This window comes from Osmia lignaria, chromosome 6 (assembly GCF_051020975.1).
Source record: "Osmia lignaria lignaria isolate PbOS001 chromosome 6, iyOsmLign1, whole genome shotgun sequence".
Taxonomy (NCBI): domain Eukaryota; kingdom Metazoa; phylum Arthropoda; class Insecta; order Hymenoptera; family Megachilidae; genus Osmia; species Osmia lignaria.
In genome coordinates, this window is record NC_135037.1 from 11,504,436 (window position 1) to 11,522,201 (window position 17,766).

The window sequence follows — 17,766 nt, forward strand, 5'->3', positions numbered from 1 at the left end:
GATATAGCAAACTAGTCAGGTAACAATCGTTAAGAGTACGTGAAAGCCTATCTGTCACGTTTACGGTGTGCGGTCACGGACGACAAGCTTTTACTGGAATGCCCCACTCGATGTTACGGCACTGCGCCTTGTGAAATGCAGCGGTCCCACAGCGAGAAAAACGGGGCCCCGGTCGAGCGCATTAGCTCTCGAGAGTGCAATATCGCTAGTATTTCTCAGGATTTCGTAACAATAATCGGTATTCGAGTGACGAACGTTTTATCGTGGAACTACGCTCTCACACTTTAACCCGGCCGTTGACAGATGGAACGTGAGCATACCGTACGATCGTTCGGAATTACAGCGTAAACCGAGGACAACGACTCTTTAATACTGCGACGACGAAGCCTCTAGTACGGTACTTGTTCAATGCGTTCGGAGACTTCGACGACGAAAGACATGTCTTGTGATCGCTGTTCCGTGTTGTGAACAAGCGATTAAAAAGTATCGACAGGAACGGAAAGGTGGAAGATATTTGACAGAACTGTAACAGAGCAAGCAAAAGGGGTAAAGATAAAAGGGAAAGAATTTATAAGGAACGGTGCGCCTGCTGGACGGTGAGGTAAGGTTAGCAAAGGCGAGACAGCTATCGCAAGGACCACCTCTGAAGTAGTAAATCCAATCTTGAGAGAGAAAGAGCAGGAAACAGAGAGAAAGAAGGGACCGCACGGTGACCCAGATTTTAGCGGGTCGAACGACGTCAAGCCGGTACGAAGAAGTCACGGTGGACTCTCTGAAATGGGACACATTGCAGCCTGGAGCTAAATTAGCCGCGATGTCCAATAAGAGTAAGTCCCAGCCGCAGCAGCAGCAGCAGCAGCAGCAGCAGCAGCAGCAGCAGCAGCAGCAACAGCAACAGCAACAGCAGCAGCAACAGCAACAGCAACAGCAACAGCAACATCCTTCGCACGTGATCAAAACAGCAGTGGATCAAGTACCACCGCGGTATCAACCACCGCCGCAACCGACCAGTGGTATTCTCAAGAATCATCCTCATTTCGTTGCGAACCCTTCCGTGCAGACTTCCGTGTCAACTTCGGTTCAAGGTCCAGCCGCGACCTTGAATCATCATCAGCCGACGCAACAGCGACCGGTGTCGCAGCAAAAGGATGCGCAGAGCAAGTATTCGCCGAGGATAGAACATCGACATCATCCTCAAGGCGGAAACACGTTGACTGCACCCGTCACAAAAACTCAACCGCATAGTTACCTTCAGGCCAAGGTCGGCCAAGGTCAATACTTGCCACCTAACGGTCAATATCCCACGGTAAATAGTACACAAACACCGCCGATCAGACAAAGGATCAGCGACGAAGAGTTCCTGAGGCTCGGACCCGTGGAGATGCTTAAATTTGTCCGCAAGACGGAGAGCGACATCGCGAGGCTCGCCGCCGAGCAAAATCGACAGATACAGAGTTTGGTAAGTGCATCTGTCATCTATTTTTATTATTTCTTCAATTGATAAACTAAAATCACCGCGTCGCGTCGGTAAGAAAAATAAGGAATATTAAAATTCCATCTGAGCTGTGGTATCCCGTTCTGTGGATTATTATTTGGATTTGCGAGAAAAAAAGGTGCCATCACGGGACTTAAACACGTCACACGGAAGTTTTTGAGACTCTTTTAGGTCAGACGGGTCGAGTCCACTGTCGTAATTTCAACCAGTCACGCACACGTGAGTCCACTCGTGAATGACCGTCGCGGTACTTACTCCAACTCTTTTTTTTAATTGTAAAAAAAGCCAAACGTAATCAACAAATTATGCGTTAAAAGAAGGATATCTTTAATTTAGAATTGTTAATAAAATATAGAATACATTTGATTTCAGCTGAGCGAATTACGAGCTCTGAAAGAGGCGAACCAAAGACTAAGCGATGATAATCAAGAACTACGGGATCTCTGTTGTTTTCTGGACGATGATCGGCAGAAGGGACGAAAATTGGCGAGGGAATGGCAAAGATTTGGACGATACACGGCGAGTGTTATGCGACAAGAAGTTTCCGCGTATCAGAATAAGTTGCGTCAGTTGGACAATAAACAGCAAGAGCTGATCAAGGATAATCTTGAATTGAAGGAACTGTGTCTTTATCTGGACGAAGAGAGAGGAGGTGGTCAGAGAGACGACGGGGATGGTTCGAGTTCCAGCACCAATGCCGAGGAAACTGCACCTCCTAGACCTAGGCATATTTCTACCTTTAATGGTAAAAAGCAGTTTCATAAAAAAAATAATAAACGTTCAAGACGAAATTTCTTTTGCACGAAGATTTTCAGCTGAAATACACTTTACAGATCAAACTATGCAGTATGTAAGGAGTTTGGAACAGCGGGTAAAGCAACTCGAAGAAGACAAGAGTGTCCTGCAAGCGCGCGCCCAAGGATGGGAAGTACAACCCGGCGAAATTTGGGGAAACCAAAATAGTCCTGGTGAAAATCCTCACATAGGAGGTCGACCCGAAGCAGTGGTACGAGCTCTTCAAGTTCTCGAAGTTAGAGAACAACTTGAAAGAGAGGGTGGCCACGATGGAGAGAAGGCTTTGGTTAGAGAAATGTGCAATGTAAGTTAACATTCAATCATCAAGATATCCTTTCAAGAATCAACGTTCAATGTATAGTTATTGTTTCAGGTTGTTTGGCGGAAATTGGAAGAAGGTCCACAAACGAGGCATTGATAACCGTTCTTTTTCTTAACGCGATTCGTCAAATCATAGTGTAAATCACGCAATCCGTTCGTCTGGATAGCGTATCCGATAGTATTATAGTAGTTAATGTAAATGTTACGAATTTCATAGATTTATACGTATGTACCTCTACAAGTATTTCGATGTAAGTATCAATGTGCCTAGTGTGCGAATTTTGTATAAATATCGTAGCGCCGTTAGATTGCCTACATGAATTGTTAACAAACTTTATTTTTATTATAAATTCAGTATGATTTACTTTCGTATATCCTCTAAATCCCGTCCTACAAATCCGTAATACAAAGCGCAGGATCAAACGTATTAATGTGCAGACCATCGCGTATTTAAGGACCATAAAACCATCGTATCTCCAAAATAATCATGTACAGAGTTTACTCTGCGCCCCTATCTACGAAAGGGGCTCGTTTTGTACACTGCTTCGTATTCTATTTTTAGCCTATCAAAGAATCTTCTTTTAGTAGTGATGTACGCTATGCCGTCCCAGATTTCTTCAAGTCTTACTTCATGAATGGTTTCAGTTTGAAATTTTACAATGTAAAATTCCAATAAAGCGTATGGAATTTAAATTGTACGAACAGCGTGGTCAAAAATCGTATAAACTATCGTTGAAATAGTAAAAACATTAAAAGGTTTGGTTAAAAAATTGATAATAGGTAGGAAATTGTGACTCGAGGTAGTATTTACATGATGTATCTATGTAATCTTCGTCGACGATGTAGATCTTCACGGTTGATCATCGTCGAGTTTGCGCCAACCCGGATGAAAAGTAAAGGTGGGGATTGCGTCCAGTCACTCGTGTCCGGAGAGATGAGAATCATCGGTGATGTGCGTGTGCACTGGTCTCGGGGAGGACAACATAAGGTTCATCCTTCTTTTTATTGTCTTAGTGGTGTACATGTTAGCCGGAGCTACGCTCTTTCAACAATTAGAAGCTGACCTTGAAGTTCGACAGGTGTGATAGTATCTTCTTCTTCTTCTTCTTCTTGTTCTTCTAATTCTTCAACTTTTAATACTTCTGTTGATTAAATTTTTTCATTAGCGTATTTGTAACAAATAAATGTAAATTAATTTTTCTTCACTCCAAATAGGCGGCAGAATTTTGGCGCGTTTATCATACTTTTCGAAGACATCACTTGCAACGTAGTCCAGTCGCTTTGCAAAGATTAGACGAACTGTTGTACGCTTATGGCAACGCTTCATCGTCTGGCATCATCAACAAGAGTCGCCGATGGGATTTTTCTGGAAGTTTCCACTTTGTTAGCACCATTGTTTCCACAATCGGTAAGAAAATGTATCGTAGCCTATTTGAAATTCTAAACATTTCATTTGATGCCGCAAGTGAACCGGAATAACGGGTCAGTAGAACGTAAAACACGCACGCGGTATTTTATCTTCAACTCTACTTCTATTCCTTCTGCAATGTTTTTTGAAAAATTATTCGTGCAACTTATGTCAATAATTGCGAAACAATTTGCAATATATTCGTCCTATATAATTGGTATCTTGTGCGTTCGGTTATTTTCCGATCGTTTGCTTAAAACTCGATTTATTGACGACAGTATTATCGCGCGAAACTTGGTCATAACAGGCGTCGAATAAAAGGGGGTAAGGGTCGTCGTCTGCAGCACGCATAAGAATGTACTGGTGAATTCCAGAATATTAATATCGTGCGACCTAGTCTTGCAATAATTCTCTCCTGTGTTATGTCTTCGTGTACATTAGTATTTCTGCAGAAAACATGTACATCTGATTCCGAGGTCTTTTTTTTCCAGGCTACGGGAACACTACACCGCAAACAAGTCTTGGCAAAGTGCTTGCTGTTCTCTATGGTTTTGTCGGTTGTTCCGGTAACAATGATTATTCACAATTATCGCAGACAAATATAATATTATCATCTTCAATCAAGTACAATTAAATTTTTTCCATGATGCAGGTGGAATTTTGTTCTTCAATTTGTTCTTGGAAAGGATTATCACATTTCTCGCTTGGATTCTGCGTAATGCACACGCACGTCATTTGAGAAGACGTATACGGAAAAACTCTGTAACAGATGCTGGCAAACGTCGTTCGTTTAGATCGTCGACAGAGGGAAAGACTACTCTGCCTGATATACTTGACGACGATGATGGCAGTTTAAATATGCAAGAATGGAAACCAAGCGTATATTTGGTTATGCTTTTCCTTTCAGTAGTGTGTTGTATTATAGCTTGCTGCGCTGCTGCTCTTTACGCTCCCCTCGAAAGTTGGAAATACTTGGACGCACTTTACTTTTGTTTCATTAGCTTCACGACCATCGGTTTCGGGGATTTCGTTAGTACCGAAAAATCACATTATCCATACGTTCATTGGTACGTCCTTCAGGACCTCAGACGATGTACGGTATACGTTACAACGCTGGTACATAGATATTTTCTTCTTGCACAGGTATCGTGTCGCTAACTTCTTATTCCTGCTGATCGGCTGCTGTTGCACCTATTCTCTGTTAAACGTAACTTCGATTATAATAAAACAAGGATTAAATTACATGATACAAAAAATACAATGCAGAAATCAAGAAATGGCTGCGTCACATTTACCGAGAAGAAAGTCCTACATGTCTACGGTGTATTTTTCCAAAAGGAGAGGAACCAGAGTAGCCGCAAGGGATTCCTTTAAGGGGGATGATTCAGAGTCGTCTAGAAGGATGTCTGGAGAATTAATTTCTATGAAGGATTTTTTCTCAGCAAACAATGTTTCATTGATTGTGATGCAAAAGCAACTGCATGAAATGGCTCAGTTGCAAAGAGGTACCAGTTCAATTGCGGCGGCATCTAACACGGTTATTAAACCCGATGCCGTTGGCCCTTTAGCTATTGTTAGCGAGAAGTTTCAGAGCAAAATTTCCAGAAATAGGTAAAACAGATTTGGAACTACTGAAAAAGAAAAAGAAATTTATTCAAGTTAATAAAACTATATAGAGGATAGAAGTACTTATCTTAAATGAAAAGAGAAATATAAATTATTCTTGTAGCAGATCAATCCAAGTATTCATTAGGAATAGGTTTTCTGCTGTAGTGAATCATACATGTATCCGTCATCGGGTAATTTTATTTAAGTCATGTTACAATACAGTTCTCCATGTACTCAACAACATTAACAAACATGCACTCTTTTGTCTTCGTTTTTCCATAATATTTATATTATGTGTATAATGCATGTAAAATAAATTTTCATTTTTTCGTTTACCAATTTTTATGTTTTGTAATGTTTGTAGTATATTGTTGTAGATTGAATCTGATAAGGTGCACACGAGTCTTCTGTTTCAGTGTTTCGATTTTACATGCATTGTAAAATTACAAAGACAAAAGTTTTTCTTGTCTAGGTAACTATTAATACCTTCAACTTCAACCAGATATTTCAATTCGATGAGTGCGATGGATGCAAAACTTTCACACTACTCTGTGTGAATAAAACTAGTCTTCCTGAAAAGTTTGGCGCGTAAAGAAATCCGATTGATCAAAGATTCTAAGACCAAAAGTACTTTGCTCTAAACGAGAATGACATATATGTGGAATAATGACAGAAAGTTGTAAATCACGAGAGAGAGAGAGAGAGAGAGAGAGAAAGAGAGTAAAAGTGATCGGGCGATTCTTTACAGACTACAACATTTTGTGTAATCCTACAGACAACTGTTTTATCATCAAAGTCGAATGCAACATGTAGATACTAAGATCAGGTCTATAAAAGAAATCACATTGTATAGACTTGATTATATTGATCTAAGATTCAATATTTTCCCAAATTTAAGCCACGTTTAAATTTCACTTTAAACTTGAAGCTCAAATTTGATCGCTCTAACATCCATAATTTTAATCACATCGAATTGAAGCTTTTTTAAAATTTTAAAAGAAACTACTAGAGTTAATGTCAAAAATGTACCGACAGTAAGACAGGATTTCTTCTACCTTTTTGCGCTCTGTATTTTTAATACCTTGAGCAAAGATCTCAATAATTAACATGTTTCCCATTGTGTTTAGTCTTAAATCTCCATGTTTGTGTTTACCCATTGTGTGATTGCACATAAATCTTTATCCTTGTTTTAGCCGTTAAGGCTCAAAGTTTTCATAAAATAGTGTGTGCTCCGTTCCAACAAATTTGTCAAAGTCAACGATCGACTGAAGATCGTAACAACACATCATTGCCAACCATACAACCAACAAAACAGCGTCAAGTGTTTCGCACTGACGCCGATCAAGCTGCGCTCCAAATATTTCCCAGCGGAGAATCAATTACTCCTGACGGGCAGCAATGCCCTCATTTGGCAACAGCAGCAAAAAGCACAGTGTTTCTTTACTGTGCACAAATTCATGAGATTCATATCTCAGTAAATTGACAAAACCTCGCATCGAGGTTGCCTCAATCCTTTTCAACGTATGTCACGCATACGAACAAACTGTTGTCCAACAATTTCCAATCCATTACTTATTAGATCAACATCATCAGATATTTTGATTATCCTTGGTTTAAAAAACTCTGAATTTGTATCACATGCTTGAATGTAATCGGATAACACAAAATGATCTTCGATAAGTACAGGGGGTTGATTTTGATTTTGTGGTTGTCGATTACGTGAACGCGGTACTTGATCAGCTGGTTCCATTAAATTCGAATGTTTTTTTCGTTGGTGTTGTAAAAGTTTCGCCTGTGAAAATAACTGAATTGATTACACGCTCTACAAACTATGCGGTTTATTCACTCACCTTACTAGCATATTGTTTATGACACCATTGACAACCCTGAGGTGTAGTTGTAATACTACCAACAGTTTGACTAAATGTTGGATTAGGTAAGTCGGAATAATCAGACTCTTTCTGTCTATTGCTTGGCGGTAAAGCAGCACCTGGATGATTTTTCATGATATGTGCTTTACGTTTACTGCTACTTTTATAAACTTTGTCGCAATATTGACAATAATAATCTCTCGTCTGACGTAAAATCGGTAGGTTTAATTCTGGTACTGATTCAGGTGCAACATCAGGATGACGTTTCGCTAAATGGTTTACAAGCATCCCCCTTCGTTTGAAACCCACTAAACATTGATGACACTTATAAATGAAACGATTGTAATCATTAGGATTTACCTAGTAACAGATAATACATTATTTATTATTAATTTAGTTTATTAATTTATACATATAGCACTAATAAAAAAAATACCTTTGGAACAAATTTTTTAGTTTGCGTAACTTGTGACATTTGTTCCTCAGTAGCAGTTTGTGAATTATGCAATTTAGTCATATGTTCTTTTAATTTATCTTTTCTTTTGAATTGCTTACCACAATTTGCACAATGAAATTCTCTGTAAGGAAAAAAGTATCTTATAGTATATTGTATGATACAAACTTACGTAGTGTAAATTTTCGTACCGATGATCGGAATGTTTTAGGAGATGCATTTGTAATTTGTCAACTGTAGCAAATCGTTTTGCACAAATCTGACATTTGTGTTTTCTTTCACAATGGTGAGCTCTAATATGTTTACGAATAACCGAATATTTAATAAATATTCTTTGGCAGTAAGGACAGCTAAAAGTACCATCTTCCTTTTTATGAGTTTCAATGTGTTCCTTTAACGTTACACTCTGACTAAATAATTGTCGACACATGGGGCATTCAAACAGCTGTTTATTCTCTAAAAAAAAAGAAAAAAGGAAAAGATAAACACATGAAGTAAGTATTAGTTCGCATAAATGTAATTTACCTCTATGCGTTTTTAAATGGCAAGATAGTGCTGAATTATTCATGAATCTTTTAAAGCATATATTACATGGCAGTGGTTTTTGGTCTTCAGCACCATGCACCAAGTAGTGCTGTTGCAATCGTACTTTTGTTGCAAAACGTTTATAACACATTGAACACTTATATGTAGATAAAGTAGTCAATCTTTTCGTTTTTGTTAAAGATAACCTTCCGTGTTGTGAAATATGATTAATCAATTCTTTTTGTTTCTGAAACTGTAAACCACATTGTGGACAAACAGTAGACTGAATCTTAGTTTTTAATTTATCAGTGCCATGAGCGAGAGTATGTAAATTAAGCAAAAGCGGTTTTCTAAAAATTAAACCACAAACTGAACATTTCCATTCCTTGGAATTATTTTGCCTTGAATTTTCTTTTTCTTTCAAGTTTCTGCCACGAAATGCTTTCACGCGACGGGAATTATTATCGTCCAATCGTGACCATCCGGATAATTGATTTTTATGCTCTGTAATTGAAAATCACATAAATATAATCACGATTTTAACCATTATGTTTACATCTTGTATACCTTTATCATCTTTTGTTTCCTGTACAGGCTTAAGTGGTATTAAGTTTCTACGAATTGCGTAATCAGTACTGGGACCAGCCCTTAATTCTTCTTTTGGTAAAATACTTCTTGTAGTCAAAAATACTATTCCGTCACGTTGTTGGCAAATGACTAAATTTTGTTCTTTATACGTAAACGCGGGTCTAACAAAACGCATCCAATTTGAAGCATCTGTAACGTTAGTAAGATACTTTAAAGATGAATATTTGGAACATACCGAGTACAGAGTCCTTCAGAATATGAACAACACCTACTTTCATTTGAAACATCAATTTTAAGGAATCCTTTATCTTCAGTTTCATAAAGCAATGGTAATTCATTTTTAAATGGTGTACCATCATAAGGGTATAAGATACCTTCTATAGGACCAAACTGAGTACGTTTTTGTATACAACGTTTCGCAAATACTCCGTAATCCGATCCACTCGATATAATTTCACTACTGGGTAATTTATTTATCGAAAGATACGATCCTGGCAGTGTTGCTATAGCACGTGATGGTACAGGCTGATCTGCTATTGTACATACATTATGCGAAGTGCAGTTATCTCCGGTACATACATCATCGCATTCATCACAACCTATAATGATATTAATTTAATATTCCATTCAGAAAATGGTCAAGTAATAAAGTTACATACAAAAATTCTTTTTATCATTTATACGCCGCTTAGAACGTCTAACATTCTGTTTTTTATAATCTTTCTTTTCTATAGTAGATGCCACAATTTCATTAACTTGTTTATTAGATGTAGCTAAAGGATCTGTATTACTCTTTTTCTTTGAATTTTCTGCAGATGACGAAACTGTTGGATCATCCACATCAAGATTTTGTGTTTTAAATGAATTTATCACATTTATTTGATCATCCTGCATAACAAGAAAATCTCTACTCAATGTAAAATCTGTACTTGGCATTCCTGTTAGCATCAATGGAGCTGTTGCTGATTCTAATGCAGAATTAGATTCTGTAAATATATGTTTCATAATTATAATGTCATGTTAAAATTTCACTTATCTTAATTAAATAATAACTTTTGATCAGAGTTACCTTGCATCAAAATCAATTCACCACCAACACTAGGAACTAGTTGTTCTTCATTTTCATTGGCAACAAAATCAGCAGAATTATCTGTCTGTTGTACACTTTGAGTATCAATTGGATGTGTCAACTGAGAAACATAGTGAACATTTGTTCTCTCATTTGATTCGGATGGAGATATTAAAGGAGAAGAACCTTGCAGAACAACAACAGAATTATGAAAAGGAGATGGTGGAAGTTGGACCGGGGTAGGTGAGTATCTAGCAGCTGAACTCATATTTGGGTCAAGGGGACTAACGCGATGTTCAAAATCAGAAAGAGGAGAAGAAGGTCTAGGAGAAAAGGAAACTTGTTCGTATGTTGGAAACAAGCGAGAATATTCTCTAGAGTGATCTTCCACATACTCCACCTAATAACAAAACAATCTCAAATGTTGTTGCCTGTAAAAAAATCTGTTAAGCTATAGCCTTATCAATTTACTTACAGTTAAAAACAATAACTTGTTATGATTCATCTTTTTTGGCTGTTCACACATTGATGAAGGAAGCGAATGATCGATAGGCCAATTTACTGAAGTGTCAGTTACTTTGTCAATATTAGGAATCTCAAAAGAGCTGACAGGGGCCCCCTCAGGAGGGCCCCTTGGATCCATTTTATTTCTCGTCGTGAACCAGGGATATCACATCTGCAACTTGCTGAAGTCATGCTTTGAAAGTACAGTTAACTCTATTGTCAAAGGATAAATAAAAGTACAGAAATTTGATTCCTTTAATCGTAATGATTACATTCCTACGATTCGAAGATCGCTCAAAAGATAGGATAACAATAAAGATAGATCACCAGTGAGTAGGATACTGTTTTGATCGTCTATCCTCTAGAAAAAGATACTTACCATCTTCAATTCATAAGTTTTCGAAGTCGATGCACTTTTTGCTTTGTGATGCACCTGCTGCAGCACACTGGCCCGTCAACAATTGACGTTATCAGCTTCATGATGCAGATTGAGAACCACTGAAATGGCGGGAAGATTTCGAATTGTCGAATAAGATTGATAATACAGGAATATTACAATAAATTAGGCTTTTAATATTAATAATTTCTAATCAATTGATGCGCTTGTATATACTATATTGTCATCATTCAAGCTACATATTGCAATGAATAATAAGTACATAAACCTCCTCCTCCTTTTATTTTCTTTAATGTACATAAAGATGCATTTTTTTTTATCGTAATGTACATAGCAAAGTCGATAATGTCTTCGCTCGACATCAGTTACTTCCACCCCCTGTCTTATGAATGGGGTTGGAACGTTCACGTGCGTGCATAGAGGGATAACTTTCATAACTTCCCTTAACAACGACACAACAAGTCGGCAACAACAGCGCAATATACATTTATATATTTTCTCTACAAAGAAAATAATAACCAGTACTTAATTATTACATCTGTAGTCGTCATGGTGCACTTGAGCGAAGCAACAGCTGATCTAATGGACCAGTTGATGAAAGTAGACATTTTCCATCCACTGGAGAAGCTTCAACTGTTGAAAGACGATAAAAGGACATTCCTTGATCCAAATGTGATAATGGATGAGAGACATCGAACACTCAGAGAGAACTTTTACGTTCCACCCGCTGAACGTTCCATTTTAGCGGAAGCCAAGAAGTAGGGGCACGAAATTTGAAAGTAATGCTCCGAATATTAAGTTAATAATATTATTGCTTTACAGGCTGTTCACGGAGGAGGAAGCGAGAGAATTACATATAAAAAAACAACAACGATTTTTCGACAGAGAATTAAAAAAATTTGAAACCGAATTGTACAGATCTCGGCCGAAGTTTTCGAAACCATACTCGTGCAAGAAGAGAAACTTGGCGCCATCGGATGATGAAAATTTTTGGGGAGCGTTTAGAAAAATAAGAAGCAAGGTTTGTACGAATTAATTCTTTGCAATTCATTCACACTGGATCTCCATTAAAAACCGTTTTGTAGACAAGTAGTGTCGAAAAATCAGAGAAGAACAAAAGATGTACAGACAGCATTCGAAAGAAGAGTACGATAACACAAATCGTAGAAGACAGAAATCAAAAGAAAACGGAATGTGAAGTACCGTGTATTGGAAGCATAAAAGTAACCATCAAAGATAAACCTAATTTCGAGTCGCAAGCACAGCGTTTACATATTTTAAGAAAGTATTTCAATGCGCTGAAAGAAAGTGCTGCGGAAGAACAACGTATCCGCGATGTCAAAACAAAGATCCAACAAAATATGATCTCAAAATTAACAAGAAAGTATTTTGATATATGGAGAACACGTACGATGTGTAGGAAAAGCATCGAACCGAGAAACCCGCAGCCAAAAGAGATCCTCGAAGAACGAAGGATAGAATTGTTCATAAACGCTATTACAGAACGTCAAAGAGAATTGATGAAGAATCGTATACCAAAGAGCAGAGATGGTAAAGTGGCTATAAAAGAAACGAACGGTGTACGTTGGAAGAAGAAAAACATGCACCCTAAACACGGTATCGTAGAGTCACCAGCGCAAAACCGATTGAATGCACAGAAACGGATCATAGAGAAGCAGAGGGCTAAATTAAATGAACAGAACAGGATTATCGAGGAGTTGAAATTGAAACAGATGCAAGAGGAGATAGCTAGAGCGAGCAAGGAGACAGTGGACATGGCGAAAGAAACTCTCACGCACCTGGGTCAAAGGACAAGAAGAACTTTGATTCATTTGATGCACCAATCGGGCTACAGGTAAAATAATTAAACCTCAAAACCATCTACAATTCCTTTGGTTAATTAATTAGATGAATTTGAAAAACATAGAGATGAAAGTTTAACGGCACCTCGACCACCACCGGTTCCGCCAAAATTTCTGTTAAGAATGGAAGCTCGAGCAGAGGACAGACGGAAAAGAGTTAAACTGGCGGAAGAAGAGCGCAGGAAGAGAGTGGAGGAGCAGAGAAAAAAGGAAGAAGCTACCAGAATGAAGGAGGAACAGACGAAGAGAAGATTGCAACGAGAGGTCAGATAATACGTGAGGTCAAAGTGTATTAATATCGTACCAAGTGTCATAAAGCATTAATTTCACCTCGTAAAGTTTCGTTATCGTTTTAATTGTATATATTTTTTACACGATTACGAGACGATACCTCTTTAAAAAGATGACACCATGCATTTTTTCCTTGCTTTTGTTAACAGGCATTAGCCGAGGAGAGAAGATTAAGGAAAGAGCGCGAAGAACATCGGCTACGTGAAATCGAAAGATTTCAGAAATTAAACGACATAGCAGATGAGTTTTACAGAAAGTGTTTGTCGAGACGCTTTGCGATAGAACCGTTGATGGAACTCGTAGAATTAAAAAGGAAAAATATGAAAAAAGCTGAGGATCATTATCGAGAACGATTGATAAGGAAGATATTTACAGCTTGGAAAAGAGAAACTGAAACTCAATATACGATTAAGATTGAAATCGCTGAAACGGTTTATAATAAAAATCTAATCGCAAGGATGTTCGAAGAATGGAAGGACATGGTCAAAGAAACAAACCTGAAGCATCAGGTTGCAACAGACTTCCATGACATGAAACTTTCAGAGAAGTACTTTAAATTATGGCAAGTAAGGATTCTTGAACTTAAAACGGAAGAGGAGGAGAAAAACGAGATAGCTTATAGACATAATGAAAATCAATTGAAAGCAAGATACTTTATCGTTTGGAAGAAATATATCACGATCGCGGCGGATATTAGAGAAAGCGAGAAAAGAAAAGAGGAATTACGACAATTAGTACAGAAAGTGATTCCTGACTTTGATCCTAAACAGAGGGGTGTAGCATTAGAAGATTAAAGTTAATTCGTGATACTGAAAATAGAATACAAAGAATGTTACTATTATCGCATTGTTTTGTATTAAAAAAAAAATTTTAACATTTATCATGCTTAATTAATTTATGTTTAAATCTTAGATATACTATATAATGTATTTGATCGATACAATTTATTATGTTAGTTGTACAATGGCCACTTTATCACAGTTACAATAAATATACAAAAGATGTGCACAATAGTGAAATATAAATAATTAAGACTTTAACGAAAGTCAGCGCGTTCATATCATGATATGTTTTTATTAAGCTTAATATCATCGATATCTTAAGAGTATTAAGTACCTGACTGTTGCAAAAAAATTAAAAAAGAATAGATAAAAATGAGCATTAAAATTCTATTAGTAGCAGTAGTAGGTGCGGTTGAACTAATATTAACATGTGCGTTCTGTTTCACGTACCGCTATGACGGATTTTTTCTAACATCCTTTGTACAGAGCAAAGTATCATCTTCCATACAAAGTAAATTCAATAATCTAGTCTACATTAATATCTAAGTTTTGCAGCAAAATAATCGGGATACATTTTTCAACATCCCATGGTCATATTGGCTTCCAGCTTCGAGAAGGCGTCGTTCGTTCGATGTTGTACCAAGGTAAATTAACCAAAGATGATATATTAAATAACAAACTACCACTAGCCCAACAAGCAAGCTGTAGAGAGCAGAGATGAAGCAAAGGGCAATGCTGGAACAATATGTACATTATTATACATTGATCGACTACCCAAAGCAAACAGTTGCGCGACATGTTATCTATTCAACTTTTATATTGTCAGAAAGCAAATAAGAGATATTACAATATTTATGACGTTAACACGAGTCTCAACAATTATCAGTATCTTGCGATTATTAAAGTTTGTATTGTAGATCCTCTGTATCTTTCCAGTTTAGTTTTCAGTCTTAATAATGGAAAGTGTTGTATTTCCCCCAAGTATAATATTATACTTGCGATATCATTCAAGCGTATTCGTTATTAATTAATGACACTTAACACAAAATATCTATTAAAAGATACATACTCCAGTTGATGATACACATCGCTGCAATCATCTGGTAAAAGAATAGTGCCGATAAGTATAAAAGGATGGCAAACGCTAGTCATAGTTAAGTTGGAACCATAGATGAAAGCTACAGCTGAGAAGAATAAACATCCCAGATACCATCTCAAGTTGCTGGAACCTATACAACAATCCAACCTAAAATACAAAATATATCCACAATGTACCCTGCTAACGGATAAGATAAAAATTAAATGTTCCGCAAACTGAACTATACCATTTGCAATGATATTCCCTATTAAGAATACAAGTTTGACACATTCTACAATGATGAGCTTTAGGAGGTGCTCTTCTCCTACACGTAATGCAAAGCTCTCCGCTTCCTTCTCCAAGCTCTAAGCCATGGGATAAAGTACTTTCCTGAGTAGCAGAATCCGCATTTAGTCTAGTCATATAGCCACACCATATACCGCCCACCACGCAGACAATAAACACCAAATTTTCCTCTGGTAAGATCTCTAACAATGGTACAACACTCATTTCAAAGATAAGCATCAACATGATGACACTTGTGATTGTCCACATTAAAAAGAATTTAGTACGTAGTAAGAACCTCAGAAAATTGTGATGCAAATAATACACCAATATCGGTGTTGCAACAAATATAATTATAGTACATAACACCGTCTGTGCGGCAATCACCGCCAATGTTGGGACCGCAAAAATCGGTATCATCGCATCGACTGAAATTTGTTTAGCACCGGCCCTCCAACCACAGGGATTCCGCAGTCTCTCCCACACAGTCATTTTGTATTGATATAATTGTATGTTAAAGAAATATGTTTAGACCTGCATGGAGAATCAAAGGAACAACAAATTGTATCGAGGTTATGAACGTTCCATGGAACGTCAGTGATCATACTAATGTAAAATTTCAATCTAATGATTCTTGAAAATGTCGCGGGTGAGGGCAGGTGGCAGCACCATTTAAGGTAGTGGATGTTAATTAAAAAACCATTATAAAATTTCGGATTATTTATTAACTTCCAGAAAATATTTTCTTTCGAGAAAAGTTATTATTTTAGTATAAATTAATATTTTTTCAAGAGAAATGTCTTTAAGGTGACGTGAATCGATCAATTGACTAGCTTGTTTAGTTACAAAGTTAACCAACACGGTGAAATATTTTCGTAGCTTGACACACACGTTTTGTGTTACATATTTTTGTTAAAAAAGAAAATATGTGTTCCTGATAATTTTTTGAAAATGGCGCAAAAATCGTTTGGAAGACTAGAATAACAGTGTTCGCTTCCAGTGTCCAATAGCGGTTATCGTACGTGCTTCGTATATGTATAAAGAAAAACATAATGGTGTCAATGTTGTTATTGTAATAACCAAAAATTGTGACGAATTGTTAACAGTTCTTGCATCCATTTTCATTCGGACGACATACCTCAGGTAATGGATATTTCGTACAAGTGATTTATAGAATTGTTTGTACTTTTTTAAAAAACATTACGGTCTCGTTTTTGACATTTGCCATGATACCTCGTTGCGCATGAGATCGCAAATGCGAGAAAAATGGCGGGAACATGGCACGTATTGAAAATACGTATCGTTTTAAGTAGAAAAAAATTATTAAAAGAAAAAGTTAAAGTATTTTAAATCGTCGACATTGTACAAGGAACATCGAAGGTCAACTATTATCTAAGTTTACTGTTTGTTGTTTGTCATACAACGCTTTCGTTTGAATTACATAAAATCAGTTAAGTTATTGAAAATGTTCAAGAACGATAAGCGAAATATTGGTGAATTCGCGAATGAATTCTACTTTGGAATTAATTAATTAAAGGAAAAGCATGATCAAGGATACTATATGGAAATATGTACTTTCTAGAACCGTTCTTCAATCAAGATAAACAATAAAAGTCAAGGCCAAGATAAGGTGGAAGCTTGATACGTATTGGTAAGACATGAATCTTAACGGTGAAGAGTTTACCAAGAAACACACGTGAACGTTCGAACGAACGTCATTATATGTACATACATTACCATCAACAATCAAGGCTAATTTTAGCGAATCTATATATATTTTTTTTTTTTTTTTTTTTTTTAGATTTGCGGGCTGCACAAACCGGTTCACCTCCAAAAGTAGTCGCTCACTCGAGAAAAATGCAACACGGACACTTTTTTTAACGCAATCCTTATCTATGCTCGTTGAATATCACGTTACAGTCTACTTCTTTCTTTCACTCGACACACGCGGGACAAATATCGATTGGTTTTTCGCGAAGAAGAAGAAGAAGAAGAAGAAGACGCGGCTGGAACATCATTATCGCACTGCCGAGCCGAGGCTAATTAAAGAACGGTGGGGTAGAGCTCTATTAAGATAATCACGCAGCACAATACGAGTCAAAGATTGATCGACAATTACGGCTGCACGGCTGCTGCCTACTGAAACTGTTTTCAATTGTTTGCACGTGTTCGCGGTTATCATTGTTTGCTAAGGGAGCTAGCTGCTTGCTGCTGCCGCTGTTAGGTGGGGGAGGAAACATCATTTGAAACCGATAATTATAATATTACTGGTTCGTTCGATCATTGTGCACATACAGATTTCATCGTACTTAACGTGTATGTACTCGTATGCACGCATGCACGTACGCACACGGTGCATAATATAATTTCAACAAAGATAGCAGCGTAAAATTTCGTAATGTTACATCGTTTCTCGTCTGTTATGAAATCCCG

At 37.3% G+C, this 17,766-nt stretch overlaps 5 protein-coding genes across 6 annotated transcripts; 3 read left to right on the forward strand and 2 right to left on the reverse strand.

Annotated features, from left to right (window-relative positions):
* The first annotated feature begins 814 nt into the window (after positions 1 to 814).
* On the forward strand, positions 815 to 3,050 carry Ccdc85 (coiled-coil domain-containing protein 85). Of its 2 annotated transcripts, none has more exons than XM_034331527.2 (4): positions 815 to 1,459; positions 1,868 to 2,240; positions 2,311 to 2,594; positions 2,664 to 3,050. In XM_034331527.2, the coding sequence occupies exons 1-4, from the start codon at positions 815 to 817 to the stop codon at positions 2,706 to 2,708; spliced, it is 1,347 nt and encodes a 448-aa protein (XP_034187418.2). In that variant the 3' UTR covers positions 2,709 to 3,050. The 2 variants fall into 2 exon arrangements, with proteins under 2 accessions (XP_034187418.2, XP_034187419.2); XM_034331528.2 differs by having other exon boundaries at positions 2,329 to 2,594.
* Positions 3,051 to 3,081: 31 nt separating this feature from the next.
* Positions 3,082 to 5,668, forward strand: LOC143305377 (potassium channel subfamily K member 13-like). Its single transcript, XM_076688634.1, has 5 exons — positions 3,082 to 3,690; positions 3,827 to 4,019; positions 4,511 to 4,585; positions 4,672 to 5,086; positions 5,163 to 5,668. The coding sequence occupies exons 1-5, from the start codon at positions 3,562 to 3,564 to the stop codon at positions 5,632 to 5,634; spliced, it is 1,284 nt and encodes a 427-aa protein (XP_076544749.1). The 5' UTR covers positions 3,082 to 3,561; the 3' UTR covers positions 5,635 to 5,668.
* LOC117607606 (PR domain zinc finger protein 10) lies at positions 5,652 to 17,167 on the reverse strand. Its single transcript, XM_076688632.1, has 12 exons — positions 17,071 to 17,167; positions 11,018 to 11,136; positions 10,610 to 10,851; positions 10,135 to 10,534; positions 9,725 to 10,051; positions 9,338 to 9,664; positions 9,045 to 9,254; positions 8,478 to 8,981; positions 8,144 to 8,408; positions 7,935 to 8,076; positions 7,478 to 7,858; positions 5,652 to 7,419 (listed from the first exon to the last, which is right to left on the reverse strand). The coding sequence occupies exons 3-12, from the start codon at positions 10,775 to 10,777 to the stop codon at positions 7,144 to 7,146; spliced, it is 3,000 nt and encodes a 999-aa protein (XP_076544747.1). The 5' UTR covers positions 10,778 to 10,851; positions 11,018 to 11,136; positions 17,071 to 17,167; the 3' UTR covers positions 5,652 to 7,143.
* Positions 11,585 to 13,982, forward strand: LOC117607613 (uncharacterized). Its single transcript, XM_034331515.2, has 5 exons — positions 11,585 to 11,793; positions 11,858 to 12,056; positions 12,121 to 12,890; positions 12,963 to 13,161; positions 13,338 to 13,982. Exons 1-5 carry the CDS (start codon positions 11,585 to 11,587, stop codon positions 13,980 to 13,982), a joined length of 2,022 nt encoding a protein of 673 aa, XP_034187406.2.
* Positions 14,513 to 15,825, reverse strand: GABPI (zinc finger DHHC-type palmitoyltransferase GABPI). Its single transcript, XM_076688635.1, has 3 exons — positions 15,296 to 15,825; positions 15,040 to 15,216; positions 14,513 to 14,705 (listed from the first exon to the last, which is right to left on the reverse strand). Exons 1-3 carry the CDS (start codon positions 15,823 to 15,825, stop codon positions 14,513 to 14,515), a joined length of 900 nt encoding a protein of 299 aa, XP_076544750.1.
* Positions 17,168 to 17,766: the final 599 nt, after the last annotated feature.